Source organism: Rhamphochromis longiceps, linkage group LG1 (genome assembly GCF_057381845.1).
Source record: "Rhamphochromis longiceps isolate RC_006_pf linkage group LG1, R_longiceps_female_GT1.1, whole genome shotgun sequence".
NCBI lineage: Eukaryota > Metazoa > Chordata > Actinopteri > Cichliformes > Cichlidae > Rhamphochromis > Rhamphochromis longiceps.
In genome coordinates, this window is record NC_140557.1 from 35,309,879 (window position 1) to 35,325,548 (window position 15,670).

Consider the following 15,670-nt stretch of genomic DNA (forward strand, 5'->3'; position numbering starts at 1 on the left):
CACTCACGTAAACATAATCAACTTGCTTTTAAAGCAGTAGCAGCAGCAGCAGCTTAGAGGACGACTGAACCCCGAGCCGCATTTATCAGGTGGTTGTTACACGCTACATTTCCTGAGTGATGCTGTCGGGTCCCGGCCTGTAGCAGCAGACCGCTGAAGGCTCGGAGGGGCTCGGCCACCCAGGCGGCGAGATGGCGAGCTGTTGATGAAGTGAGGGGTCACTGCAGGGCTAAGTGAGACCTCACACTGGACAAGGAGTCCAGACCTCAGGCCACGGTGGCATATGGGTGTGAAGGAGTTGAGGAAGCTGAGCAGGAGTAGGTGTGGGGGGGGGGGGCCAAGCTGTCCACTCGGCCTCTCACGAGACCCCCAGCTGTCACAACAGACATTTACCAGGCCTCACACTAAACACCCACCAGGGAGAAGGGGAGGGGTAGCATCCTTCCCCTTTCAAACAGAGGGATGGAATAGAGGAAGGACGGAGGGGAGAAAAAAAAAAAGAGTGTAATCTCATCTTCCTGCTCCTGTGATGTCTGAGGAATGCTGCGTTTTGCCCCCGCCTCTTCCCTGCCACTCTCCTCTGCCACTTCTGAAGCCAGGCTGCAAACCTGCTAATTATAGCCGCTAAAGGATGAACGTGTGACCTCAATAGTTATTTTAGGTCTGCTGTGCAGAGAGCAGAGACAGTCACAGCAGGACGGGGAAAGCTCCAGCCTAAACTGTCACACAGCAAGACACACAGCTGCAGTGCAGGCGGGCCAAGGTCAGACTGCAAGACTGTTCAGATACTGGGAGATGACAGCAGCTCACACTGAGCTACAGAGGTTTCTTTCTATTTGGCTTATCAAGCAAAGGCAAATGGATCAGATAGCTCAATAAAAAGGACCTTAAGACACAGGATACTGGCAAAGAAGGAGCAGTGGTCCAAGATCACCAGGACAAAACTGCAGCTTCTGGGATTCATTAGATTTAATTTGATAATTTGTTTTAATTTAAGACTAAAATAATTAGTTAATTATCAGATTAACAGATACAGACACATATGGACATTTCTATGGAGTGAATCACTGAAAAAATAACTCAAGGGTGGATGAGTGTGGCGATGTTTTAAGCAGAGATGACCGATGGTTAGATTTACTGCAGGTTGTACGTTATGGGGCTGCTTTCATATAGATGTACATTTAATATAGCATATATTAAATATATTTGCTTTACCATTCGGCTTAATCAGGTTTTATGTATGGTGTGTGTGTTTTAAGTTTCACCTTCCTAAAAGATCTCCTCCAGAGAACTATAAATTCTTAAAATCAATTAGCGAATGGATGATAGCATTCTTTAAAAATATGAAATATAAGTATTAAAATAAAACACGCACATAACAAATCCTTATCTGGTGTGGATTTCTACTTCCATGGTGCAAAAATCCATGCTTTATATGAATATTTATTAAAAAAAAAATACGGGACAGTGTAATGCTACTACTAAGTACAACAGTAGATTCAGCAGTAATCTCAGGAGAGTTTTCTTCATCCTCAACTCTTTGCGCACACACTTCTCACTGTAAGAAGAACTCCCCTCTGCAGTCGTCTGCTGAATGAACGCCTCTCACACCATCTCCGTACCCAACGTGCTCCCCTTCCAGCATTACTCCCACACCTGAGAGGCTATTCACAGCGTCCTGGTACCACACGTATCACTTAACCCTGTGTCAAAACACCGGTGTAACATAAGCACGAGGTGCAGGCGAAGGTCCTGAGCTCATAAAGGAATGTGCGTTCTGGGAATAACGCTCTGCATGTACGAGAGGTCCCTTGCTGTGAGCGTGCAGCAGACTACAGAGTTACTGCAGCGAGTAGCTGGAAAGCAGCCAGAAACTGACAGACTTGGAGAAGGCATACTGTCACCTCAGGGATCCACAGCACGATGAGACAGAAACGTGACTCAGCGGTTATGCTGGGCAGACAGTGAGGAGAGCAGTTTTAGTCATTAAAAAAAAAAAACAAGTAAACAGGTGGCACTCTTACCATGGTGTCCCGTATATCCGGAATCCCTTTATGGTGACGTCTGAGTCCTGCAGGTACACACAGTTTGTGAGCAGCGACTGGACATTGTCAAAGTCCTCTGGTTTGAGCTTCGACACTGAGGGGAATCGGTAGTAATCCTGCTTGACCAGCTCAGCCATAAAGTCCTTATCGAAGGTCAGCTCATGGTTCCCCGCGATTACTACCTTAAACTCATACGGTAGGCCACCTAGAAGATAGAAGAGAAGCCAGGGAGAGGATGGTGAGCTGAAGTCCCAAATCCACACATAAATCTACACACTAAGCTCTGGTTGGAATTGTTTTCGGGGGCTCGATAGGCAAGACTGCCTTCCTCAGACATTTTTAGCACTTCCGAAACACTAAGTGTAGTGATATGGGACTTTTGTGGTATATTTTTGACCAAAAAAATTAAGAAATAGTGAGATAGATCTCTCAGAGTTTTGCTTATTATAGCAAGTTGGACGTTAGAGCTAAAACTCTAATAATGACCTTAGTCTTTTTATTCCTGTAGATGCAATCTAAAGAGAGCCTCTCATCCTCTAACATCACTGGTCGACAGCATTATAGTGTCAAAAGTAAAAACTTAAAGAGACCTAAAGGTCAGAGTATGGATAACATTTAAATTGATCTGATCCTTTGAAATTGATTTGTTGTGCGTTTCTGTACAGATCTTTGTCAAAGGCTTTAATATCCTGTGTCCTTCAGTTGCAGATCTGTTATGAGCACAATACGTGATTCAGCCTTAATATTATTCTTCTGCCAAAGCAGAGGCTGAGAAACATCAAGGTTTATACACAAACCACTAAACCAAGTTTCGAGAAACTTGCAGGAGAGGTGGAGGCCAAACAAAGCGAGAACTCATTAACTTTTGATGCTGATCTGGATCACTTTCTTTAAAACTAGCTTTGCTGCTCTCCTAGTGCCCCTCTGCAATATTAAATCAATGAGAAATGAAAGAAACATTAAAAAAGTTCACTTAAACTGAGAAAAGTTTAAACCTTTTTTCTTTTGACCAAATTTTTTTTTTTAATTCATGGGAGTTATACAAACATGGCATACACCAAGGCTTGGCACGTTATTTGTGTACCCTGCCTTAGAGTTTGCCCTCCAGTCCCTAGATCGAATAAGGTGTTCTGAGTCAAATCAGATTTAGCAGTTTTTTTAAAGGCTGTTAATTTATCTATATCGAGCAGTTTAAGGCTGAACAGCATTTTATAAAAATCACACAGTAGCTGTATGTATTTTCCACCTACTCCCTCTCTACAGAAACAGCAGTTTATCCCAATAGTTTGTATATAAAGAATACACTCCCTCAATCGCTCCCTGTATACCTAACCCTGAGTACAGATCAGGGCTGGAAAGAAACTCAGATAATTGGAGGGAAAAATACCCTCAATTCAGACAGTCAAAGAGGTTACAACCACAGCTGACGGCTCAGTTTGACCCCAACAGACTACCGTCTATCTCTGTAGATGCCAGGCAGCTGGAAAAGGCATGAACCTGAACTAAATAGCGAAGAACATCTATTACAATTCTCATCCCCTCATCTTTCAACTTCTGCTGTGCCCTTTTCGCTCTCCTCTGTCGAGGTGATTTGTCCTGGTACCCCTTCGCCATCAAGAAACTGACTTACTACTTTATTCCAGCCGACTGAGCACTCAACAAAAGGGCCTGGCCTTCATCACCCTTCGACTCACTCTCTATATTTCTCTTCCCCCCCCCCCTCCTGGATTCTGTGTTTTAGGCTTCCTGGTGCTCTTGCTCCAGTCCTCCTTCCTTTGTCTTCTTGAATGCCCTGCGGAATATGTATAGACTAATATGCAGGCTCATTTTGTATAGTCAGTTGAGAAAAAGCCATGAGAAGAATGAGCTCTGAGGGAGCGGTAGTACTCTGCCGCCCCCAAACACAACTGTTAAAACACACAATCTGACCACAGCTAATGATTTTTGTTTTAAAATAACAGATTAACCTCCTGGGATTTTCTTGAATTATCTAAAAACTGTTTGGTCTACAAAATGTTAGACAATGTTTCTTTAGCCAAAAAGTCTTTCAACAAGTTTCATTGTTTAGTTACACCAACCTCCAAAATCCAAACATTTTATGCTCAGTATCAAATAAAAAAAAAAGCAGACGTGCGAGTCTAAGCTAATGCATGTTTGGCATTTCTGCTTAACAAATTATACAAATTATAAATCAATTATTAACATCCTTCCAGATTAATTTTCAATCATTTCCAAGCGCATTCTGTCAGGTATTGGATCTACTTTAGTGGGAAGGTTTGGATAAAATGAATACTGACTTGTTGGTATGCTAATGAATTCATCCTGATTACTTAAGTACATTTCTTAACACACGCTGCCACACTTGCTGGCTGTCATGCCATATAGTTCTGTCAAAGAGTGACTGTTCATACCTGGTACTGTAGTGGCCTTCTGCAACAAGGTACGAGTCTGGTTTTTGTTTCATAATGCATACACAATTTAACAAGCTGTGAACGTTAATATATGGAACTTCAAAAGAAAAGGAGATGTGTAATTGCAGATGTTACACAGTCTAAATATGAGATGAAACACACACAAAAATGACACTAAACGGATGATTGTGCAGCCAGCATCCCTTGGTTGTCCAGATGAAGACAGAGGTTTGTATTCAAGCAGGTTTAAGCTGACTTTAGGAGATCTGCTAAACATGCTCAGTAACAAAAATGGTAGAAATTCAGTGTGTGTAACACTACAGTGCTATTACAGTTTTATAAGTGAGATGTCTACATCCATCTATAAAAATGGAGTTTGACAGGAAGGTAGGTGATCCCGGTTTTGTGTAAAATGCTTTTCTGTGCTTTGTTTTAAGTGTTGCCATTTATAGAGGAATGCTGTGATGCAAGCGAAGAGGATAAATTGAATAAAATGCTGAATAAAAAGTCCAATAAAGAGTATTTATTGACTAAAATTGGTTTGGATTCATAACGGAAAGTGGAAGAAAAAAAAAATTGAGCATATTGCTCAATTTCTGCAGAGGCAAAGACCAAAACTGGAACTAAAACTAATAGAAAGTGAATGCAAGAGAATAAAAATTCAATCAAAAGACATCAGCTCAAGACAAACAAAAAGTCTGCCACATCCAGCTCAAGTGTCTGTGTGTGTGTGTGTGTGTGTGTGTGTGTGTGTGTGTGTGTGTGTGTGCGTGCATGTCTGGAAAAGAGTGTGTGTGTTCTCTAATACTGGAAATGAAAGAATCATGGCTCCCCGGTCTATAGGTTTCATTCCCACTGCTCTAAATTAGCTCTCGATGCATCTCGGGATCATAAATTCCAGTGTAAACTTAAATGAGAGCACCGTCTCTCAGTCCCCCAGCACTCTAACTGGATCACGCATCCATTTGTACGCTCACACAAAACCCAAAGCGAATCATCCGACACCAGGCAGGGAAAATCTGGGGAAAACATAATTACCACCAAACTCCGTCTCCATTACTCCACTGGGAATTTCTACTGCTTTTTATTGCTACCGTGATACATCTAACAGAGTCCTGATGCTGTGATACACCTGGATTTATTTTTCATTCTTCACCGACAGCCAGAGGTATGAAGGAGAGTACAAAGATCAAAACAAAACTCTGAAGAAAACGAAGCACTGAAATGTTTTGTCATACCTCTCAAAGAGGCAGACGAGACATTTAAGACGACATCTGCACATTAAAAACATTTCATTTAGAAAGTGTTTTCCACAGTGCAACACTAAAAATACACACTTTGCCAGGGTTGAATAGGAGTTTAATAAATCATCCTTTTGTCTGTTTCTATAAATTCATCCCTTAAGACATGCAGAGTAATCAAGCTATGCAATTTTATTTAAAAACCTATTTTAATTAGAGCCGAAACAAAATATACCCCTATTTAACAAAACAAACATTCACTTATTAGTCAGTATCTAGATATTTAAATATCAGGGTTTCAGCTCAGAGTTGGCCTATGTCAGTAAACATGACCGGCAAGAATACACTCCAGTGTTCTGCCTTCCTACTAAGAAGCCAAAGGAAAAAGATATATAAAACCCACCGACCTCATTAACATTATTTACCTACTTACTTCCATATATTTTGAGATGAATTTAGTCATTTTTGATCATGCTAGTCCCTTTCATAGTTTGTCTCTTCAACTGTCACCGTGTGTGTGTGTGTGTGTGTGTGTGTGTGTGTGTGTGTGTGTGTGTGTGTGTGTGTGTGTGTGTGTGTGTGAGAGAGCTGGAGGGTAGAGCAGTGTGTAGTCAGTGAGGTAAGACATGGAGAAGAGAAAATAGTGAATAGAGATGATGACAATCCAGCATCAAATGCTTCCCAGCAACTGTTAATTACTAGAAAACAAACAATGGACTGACATCATTGAACCCCAGTGTCTGATTGCAGTGGAGCTTGTCCTAACTATAGCCTCGCTGACCTACTCGTAGATACAGTCTATATGGAAAGAATTCACTGTGGTTCACTCGTTCCACACAGCGTCATGTTACAACCTTATTCCAAAATGGATTAAATTCAGTTTTCACCACAAAATCCTACACACAATATCCTATAATGACAAGGTGAAAGAAGTGTCTTTGAAATTCCTACAAATTAAAAAAAAAAAAATAATAATAAAATAAAATAAAGAGGTGCATGAGTAGGGATGGGAATGAAGAAGAATTTAGCGATTCGAATTGCATTAGCAATATGACTTATCAATTCGATTCCTTATTGATTTTCACTGGGTTCTCTTTGAATCTCCACCATTGGTAGAGAACAAAACAGAGCAAAGAAACCAAACACAAAAAAACAAACAAATGAAAGCATTTATCCTGTGATCGTTGGAGGGAAAAAAACATTAATGAATGCTAATGATGCTATGTGTGTGCTGGAGGCGTAAAATGTGGATATTTTACATCTCTAAGATGATGACCTCAAATGCTGTTTAGCAGGGGGGAAAAAGCACAACTGAGAAAAACTGGAGAGGTTTCGGTTTTTTTGTTTGTTTATTTGCAGCTTGATTAGGTAATTGAGGTGATTGTACGTTTTTAAGTTGGGCCAAATGATTTATTCTTTACCCACACAAATGCGCGCGCACACACACACACACACACACACACACACACACTACAGAGCAGCTTGGGAGCAGCTTAAAGTAGGAGATCAGAGTCAATGCTCAGCCATCAGACAGTCCGGGTCAGGGAGATCTTGCTTCTCAGCATCGATCTCCAATGATCTCCTCCAAGAGGCCAAACAGCAGTCGATGGCCCGGACAAACTGCTGTCTCCTCTGTAGTGTGAGAGGAGCAGATAGATGAGGCGGCACAGACTTTTCCAAAAAAAAAAAAAAAAAAAAAAAAAAAAAGCTGCACACCTACAACAAATTCCTCCTCCATCACAGAAAATCTGTTCAGATTTATCTGATGAGACCTCTGTTTTTCCCCAGTTTCAGCTTCAATAATGCTTTGTACCATTAAGATACCTACCTGCAGGACGCCGCTTCTGCCCAATAATTAAACTGTGTTACGCAACTGTGTTGACCTGGCAAACATTCCATACATTTTAATCTGGATCGTTCACCCTGAGAAACACTGAAAACAATTACTGAACTGCTGTGCCTGACAAATGTAAAAGACGGTCTAGTCTCCTGGTCTCACTTTCACTCTCTGAAACTCTGCTACATCAACAAGGTCCAAAGGTGACCTTTAAGCCAATATCAAACCTTTGACAAGTACTTGGTTCACATTCATTCGAAGCTGTTAGCCATGTAAAGCTAACAGCAGAAATGAAAGAGCCACAAGATAAATAAACTACATTTCTCTCATTGTGGAGGCTGCAGAGACCTGTGTGTCATCTGAAGAGCAAATGATAAATATGATTAAAAAAAGAAAAAATAATACAGCACAATCAAATAGTTTCCATTTTAAATTTAATTATGTAAAAGTGTAACGATGCCGAAAACTAAATTCATTTATTTAAAGGTTTTTTCCAACAAGCAGCTAGACTACCCCATTGCCATTTTCTACCTCTTCCACTCTACATCAGTCATTTGAGTTGGAGGACCAGGTGTATAGTCTGCAGACACACAGTCTTCTATGAGGCATTAGCAGGCAGGGTGCTCCCAACTACACAAAGTCATTTTCCACTTTGCTCTGCATCGATTCCCCATTATGGCCAATATCTCTGTTTTCACTCTGGATGAACAAAGCGCACAACCACGTCTGCACACGCAGACACACACGCACTGACTGTCTGCGTTGATGGACAACCTCCTGGTGGGGCCAGGTGCTGTTTAAGGGGGAAAGAAAAGGGACGTGTAAAAGCCAGCATTAGTGTCTGTTCTTTTTTTTGGTATGAGTGCATGTATGATGTGTGTGTGTGTGTGTGTGTGTGTGTGTGTGTGTGTGTGTGTGTGTGTGTGTGTGTGTGTGTGTGTGTGTGCGCGGGCGCATGCGCGCGCGCGTTTCAGGGTAATTAAGGGCAAAGCACCTGAGAGTACTTTAAAGAGTCAAGCTGGCAAAGTGGGCGTTCTACTGTGACTGACAACCAATCACATTCAGAATTCATAAAGCTGAAAATGCAGACTTTAAAGGTTTAAATGTGTTCTATCAGCTCTGACCAACTTTTAACGTTTGCAGCAGGTTTTGAACTTTCAACACTCACATTCAGCCTTTCACATTGTAGTTTGAACTGTTTAAGATGCGTCTCAGTGTAGAAAGTCCTCTCTCCTCTACTCTTCATCATGTCTAGCAATATTTTATGTATGTATATATATATATATATATATATATATATATATATATATATATATATATATATATATATATATATATATATATATATATATATATATATATACACCAAGGTAAAAAAAAAAATCTTAGTGTGGACTGACACAGTGACAGGAAAGTAACCCTGGTCCATAAAAATATTTGCAATGTATCTGCAGTCATGTGTTACATGTTACATGGAGTATAAGAGCAGTAGGCTGTGAACTCAACAAGACTGTGTATTAGGAGTGAAATGAAAATGCCTTTTCAGCCAAACTCTATTAAAAATGAATTAAAAAGTGGATACAGAGTGTTGGAGAAGTGGATCATGCTGCAGGAAAGGGCTGAGAAGTTTCTGTAAACTAGATTTTTATTTGGCTGTGAAAATTGGGTCAGTGCTAGAATCCACTGTAAATGCAGTGAAAGCAGACTGACTGCAGCCCCTGTCATCTTTGGAGAGGCACAACTTTGACAGCCACCTTTCAACTCTACAGGGGGGCAAAGTGTTTGAAACTCAAAACACAGATTTCGAGGAGTACTACTTCAAAAGGTTTACAAGCTAAAGGTTTCCACTCTGAAAATATGAAAATAAGTCGTGACAGGTTCATAAATCAACTTTAAAAAAAAAAAATCAATGTTTATTCTCTAAAATTAAACGTTGTTTTCGTTACAGTTAAATAACATCACCACCAATGCCACATGTTCAACATTTTCCATTTTCCGTCCACTTTTCAGCACACAGATCAAACTACTGAAATCAACGATATGCGCTGATTGAACACAAAGTGAGTTGTTTTTTTTTTGCTGATGAACTGATTTTGCAGGCCATGTTTATTAAACCCCTCTGGCCAGAAATATTATGTAGGGCTTGACAACATCGTGAATTGTCTCTGTGCGACAGTTCAGAACATAAGAGCTTGTGAGGGACTCCAATTCGTCAAACAATTTCCTTCAGCAGTCTTCACTCTACATGCTCAGGGACTGCAATCAAAGTTTAAAGATTCTTTCAGCTGCTCAGCTTGAGCCCCCTCCTGGTCTTGAACCAGGGAGACCAGGGGGTGTGTGAACGTGTAAGCCACACAGTCATAAAGCTTAAAGGTTAAATGTAATTTCAGGACACTGTTCTGGCTGATCAACAGACAAATGCAAACAGTTAAAACTAAAGAAAAAAATAATTCAAAATCCTGAAGTACTATAGCCCAGTCTAGTTAGTGGTACCTACTGATTTAGAGTGTGAGAGGCACAGGCATGGAGCATGTGTGCTTCTACTGAGTGAAACATGTCTATAACATGGGGCCAAAAATGGTTTCATGGGTCCACAAACAAAGCACTGGCTAACGGTTCTGAAACCACACAACTTGGAAAACACATACACACATGAAAGCTAAAGATTTACCTACAGCATGGGGCCAGAGGGAGAGGTGAAAGGTTAACTGATCCAGGGTGTTAGGTCAAAGGGGTTAAACTGGACACTTTAGCACAGCAGTTGGGGCTAAACAGAGGGGAGGCGGAGGGGTTCATTGTGTTGTCTGGTTAACAGTTAAACATGCTTCAGGCCCTGCCTCCTGCTCTTTAGAGACTTTGCATTTGTACGTGTTTGTGTGAGAGAGAAAAACAATGCATGGATCTAGAACAGCTGTACTGAGCATGTGGGTTAAGTAGTTCAGTACCTAGCCAGTCGTTGAACTTCTTAACTTCAGAGGGCAGGCCCAGCTCAGTGAAGTCACCCATGTGCAACAGCACATCGCCATAGGGCATCTGGATGCCATCTGTACGCGAGTGTGTGTCTGAAACACACACAAACCTGGTGTGTCCCGCTGGCTTGGGAGTGTCATACGGAATAGGGTCCACCCTGAAAAAGACAGAGAGAAAGTTGTCGTCACTAAAGCTGCATTACATGACTGACTGGGACCTGACTAGCTCTTTTTCAGTAACTGAATTAATTACCAAAGACTATTTAGTGATTAATTAGAGTCAGTATATTGATCGCAGTACAATCTCAGTGTGTGGCTGTTGTCACAAATGGTGATTTGATACATTTTGCCACCATTTGTGACAATAGCTACATACTGAGATTGTTTGAAGACACTTTACCGTCTATTAAAAAAATAATAATAATTGAATTGTCTGTAGGACCTGAGCTTCGACTTTCTCAAGAAATTTCTATTTACCGTGTCATTAACAAAAAATTAAAAATAATGAAATTGAAAGTAGTCAAACCTGATTTTTATTTATTCAATTTCCAATTTTGAAAATGACCATCTGAAAATCTTCTCCCCGTTTGTGATAAAATATAAAGTATCCTCAAAACAAGACTTTTGATTTTTTTAAAAGAAGAAAATATATACTAATTTCACAGCAGCTTTTAGAAGGGACACAGCAGAAAATAGGACGCTTAAAAAGATCATTTGTTGTGCAAAATAAATTACACGGCTCACAGGATAATGCATGTAGCAGAGTAAAATCCATCTCAAAGAAAAGAGGGGACATTACAAGAGCACCGAAAAAAACAAAGAAAAAAAAAACAAAATAAGTGTAGTGTGGACTGGAAAACAACCAGTTTGCTGTGGCTGATTTCGGCACATAGTGAGGGCAATAGCTGTTTTGTGGCATCAGATTGGCTAAAGAGATGGTGAATTAAGGCATTTCTGTGTCCTTTCTATCCATTATCTAAAGAAAAATCACTTAGACCCAAGTCTGGCTGAAAAGTAACTCCTTTATTTAGCATTTTGTTTGTTATAAGCACTTGTGTTAAAAGGAAAGAAAAACCTGTATTTTTTTCCTGACAGGAGGGAAAAAAAATCTTGTCTATAATTGAGGTCTACAATGTGCAATCCTCCACCACTCTGGCACTAGACCATTATTTCATTAGAAGGGATGTCACTCCGTCGACAACATCAGACACATAATCAACACTGCAATCTCCAACCTGACAAGTATGCATGTGCACACACACACAAACACACACACAGAGTTAAACTTGCATGTGTGCACAAACGTGGCGTGGAAACAGCCAGAGAAGCAGATGAAATCAAAAGGTTTCAGACTGGAGGAAACGCCATTAAAGGAGATGGAGAAAATAGGCACTTTTGCACAAAAGAACATCTTATCTGGTCTGTGTGTGTGTGCGGCTGTACTTGTGTGTTCACATTTTCACTTTTTTTTCTGTGCCACACAGATCAGAATATTAGACGTGGCCAGCCAACAGACAGCCTGGATACTGGTGCTGCTCCCTTTTTAAAACACTTTTTGTTGAGTTAAAATGTCGCAGGATTGTGTTAATAGTAAGACAATGGTGAACAAGCTGGTCACTGTCTGTGACAAACATCTCTAGTGTGCAGTCTGCTGTCGGTCTGATTCCAGAAACCCTCTCTTAGCCTCCGTCAATGTCAATTCTCACCCTCAAAGGAAAACCTTACGTATGCACAGCATTCAACCTCCAAAACATTACAAATACCACTCTTCAAAAAGACGCGACTTCATTTAGTGGCTTGATCATACCCATCAGTGACCCCTACATAGAAGTGCTATGTTGTGATTTAGAGTATAATTTTTTTAATCAAAAGCCAAAGAAAAAAGGTGCAAATATATTTTCACCAATATGATTTTAAAAAATCAATACATGAAAGAATGACTAACTCACTGAATAGCAAAAATCATTCAAAAGTCATATTCATTGCTTTGTAGCACTGACCATAAAAGGCCTCGCACATTCAGAAATGCTTTGATAGAAACAGAAAAGTTAAATCCAGCTGACAAACTTTTATCATCTCAACATGTCTGCATCTCCATGTAGAACAACTGTTTGTTGTTGTTGACTCTACAAAACTACATGAACTCAATGTACTGCAAAAAATATGCTTAAACACTGACTGACATGCCAACGTCGCTGTGCACTAGGGATGGGTATCTGTTTCAATTCCTTGGAATTGTTTGCCACTTTTGCAAACGATTCCCTTATCGATTTCAGTCGCCCCGAATGACGTCACCACGTTGCGGAGCGTCATTTACCTGGCAGGAAACATGGTACCTAAGCGGCTCAAAGGCTCAAAAGTTTGGCTATACTTTACGAGAACGGATGACAACGGGGCAACTTCCAAAGTAGATATTTCATTTAAGGGAGGAAACACTACAAATATGCAAAAAACACACGATGACCTTAAATGAATGTCGTGTTTTTAATTCCGCTCCGGACTCGTGAAACCCAGCAGCAGCGGTAACGTTTGCACGTCCTCTCCCGTTAATGCGGCAGGTAAATAATCAACAACAGTGCATATTATGTTAGCGCGATCTGCCTTATTACAAAACCTGCCATTACTGTGCATTTAGGTGACCATGATGAGAGAGACAGACAGAGTCTGGCTGGCTCAGATGCTGGCAGTTGTCGCTGCAGTCTACCGGTAGCGTCTCCTTTCAGGCCAGGATAGACGAATGTCACGAGCAGTGACTAAGTTTGTGGTAAAAGGCTTGCACCCATTTGCCACAGCAGATGCCCCTATTTTGAGTGAATGTGTTTAATTGTAGACAGGGACATTACTGGATATTCTTGTGTAATTGCTACAGAATAATTTATGTTATACTTTGTTATTGTTACAGAAGAATATTTATTTTATTATTGTACATTTACAATTTTTTTCCTGGGGACCCTGTGACACCCCATTGAAGAGCCGTAGGCTCTGGATCTCTTAAGATCTCACTGTTGGGTTTGTAAGGCCACGTTACTCCTAAATTTCTATCTTGTTCAAAGAGAAGATATAAAACAAAGTTCTAAGCTATTCGACCTTAGTGTTCTCCTTTTTTAAAAAGAATCGATAAGAGAATCGATAAAGAATCGAATCGTTAAACAGAATCGAAAATGGAATCGGAATCGTGAAAATCTTATCAATACCCATCCCTACTGTGCACTACATAAAAAACCCCTCGATTTTCAGACAGGAAAGCTTACAGATTCCCACCATTTATCAGCTGTTTACAGGTTGTGAGGTTTGCAGACCCCAGCCAACAGCCCCCCCCCAAAACAAACAAACAAACAAACAAACAAACAAACAAACAAACAAACAAACAAAACTAACAGAAAAAGCAGAAAATGAAATGGGTCCTGAAATCCAAGACGACACTGGTAACCATAGCGCTGCATTGTTTGAACGTGTTAGATAAATGAAGGCACGCATACTTTAGCAGAATAATAAATACTTTTACAAGTAAACCACTGTGCAGTATTTCATCTGATAAAGCTCTAAAATCATGGATCTGTGACTCTTACAAAACTAACAATACCTGAAACAAACTTTCCCTTCACTTACCTTCTCTTTTGTTCTTAAATACAAAGGCAGAGCTATGCCATTCACACCCAATACCAATAATCTAAGAGCAACTTTGAGAAAAGACCTCTTCAGTTATTATATTGTTCCTTTTTAATTTTTAGATCTTTAATGTACATTGCAGTGTAGGGCTGGGCGATATATCGAGTTTAAAAAAAAAATTGATATATTTTTATACGAGATATGAGATGTGACAATATCGTTTATATCGATATAGTATAAGTTACGTAATTATACTCGTGGAGCCGCAAGTTTGCCTGTCTTTCATCCACTTTTGTCTCTACGCAACGTTATTCGGCCTCGCCTCCCCCTTCCCCATAGTGATGGGATTTCCCGCTCTTTTTAAAGAACTGGCTCTTTCTGTTCGGCTCACTAAAAAGAGCCGGCTCTTTCGGCTCTGAACCGGCTCTTCAGGTTGTTTTGTTGCTTTAATTAATTTATTATTAACAATAATATAAAATTATGCACAAAAGGAATTACTAATGTAAAAAAAAAAAAGTGGTTTTATTTATATATGTTTATATATAAATATATGCGGTGGCCCCTAGAGACAAAACACGTACAAACTCCAAAAAGCACGTACAAACTCCAAAACACATTTCTAGCATGAACTGAACTTCCAAAACAGAGCTACCTAGATCACTTAAATTACACAATTGAAAGCATGAAAGCATATGTGTATTGTTTGTGTATTTATACACAAGCATTCATATATAGTCAAATAAAAAAAAAAAATGTTCATTTACCTGTTACTACCACACACCAAATCCGGTCGTTGGTACTTGCTGGCTTGTGTAGCCACTAGGTAACAAAAGTTCAACACTGCCCCTAACATCCTGGAGCATTTATGTTATCTTTTGTACGTGCTTCAGAGTTTGTACGTGTTTTGGAGTTTTTACGTGTTTTCACATGTTTTGGAGTTTGTGCGTGTTTTGGAGTTTGTGCGTGTTTTGGAGTTTGTGCGTGCTTCAGAGTTTTTACGTGCTTCAGGGTTTGTACGCAGTGTTGCCAACTCCTCAGCAAGGAAAATCGCTATTGGTTGTCCTAAAAGTCACTAGAAGTCGCTAAATGACATCATCGCCTAATTTGCATAAGCAGATTAGCATGACCAAATCTAATCTAATCTACGCGTTGTTGGAGAGAGAAATAACATCGTGGAAGAGACATAAAGTGAGTAAAAAACGTCCTAAATGCATTTAGAGTTTATTTAGAACTACAAATTAAATTTCTTTTAGCAATTATTGGGTTTTTTTAATGTCACAATTCCAACCCTGCTCCTTTACCCGGGCTTGGACCGGCAAAAGTGACCCGAAATAGGCACTCTGGTGGAGTTACTTTGTGTGTGTGTTTATAAGTAGTTTTAAACCTTGTGATCCACAAAACAGCATAAGAGTAAAAGAGTAAAAGAAGAACTGACTGCGTTACAGCACCCGCTGCTTGTTGAGAGTAAAAGCGATACGCACGTTCACGTCTTTTTTTAGCGACTTTTTTTTTTTTTTTTAGAAAACTCGGGGTCTGAAAACTCGCTAAATATAGCGAC

The 15,670-nt window shown here is 40.0% G+C and overlaps 1 protein-coding gene across 2 annotated transcripts in view; it reads right to left on the bottom strand.

The window, feature by feature from the left end:
* The window catches only part of mpped2a (metallophosphoesterase domain containing 2a), an 87,852-nt gene that overhangs the window by 45,928 nt on the left and 26,254 nt on the right, over positions 1-15,670 (bottom strand). For both annotated transcript variants that reach the window (XM_085407903.1, XM_085407897.1), the window contains 2 exons: positions 10,480-10,661; positions 2,025-2,250 (listed from right to left, as the gene is read on the bottom strand). In XM_085407903.1, the coding sequence (XP_085264029.1) occupies positions 2,025-2,250; positions 10,480-10,661 (408 nt within the window). The remainder of the gene's footprint in view (positions 1-2,024; positions 2,251-10,479; positions 10,662-15,670) is intronic.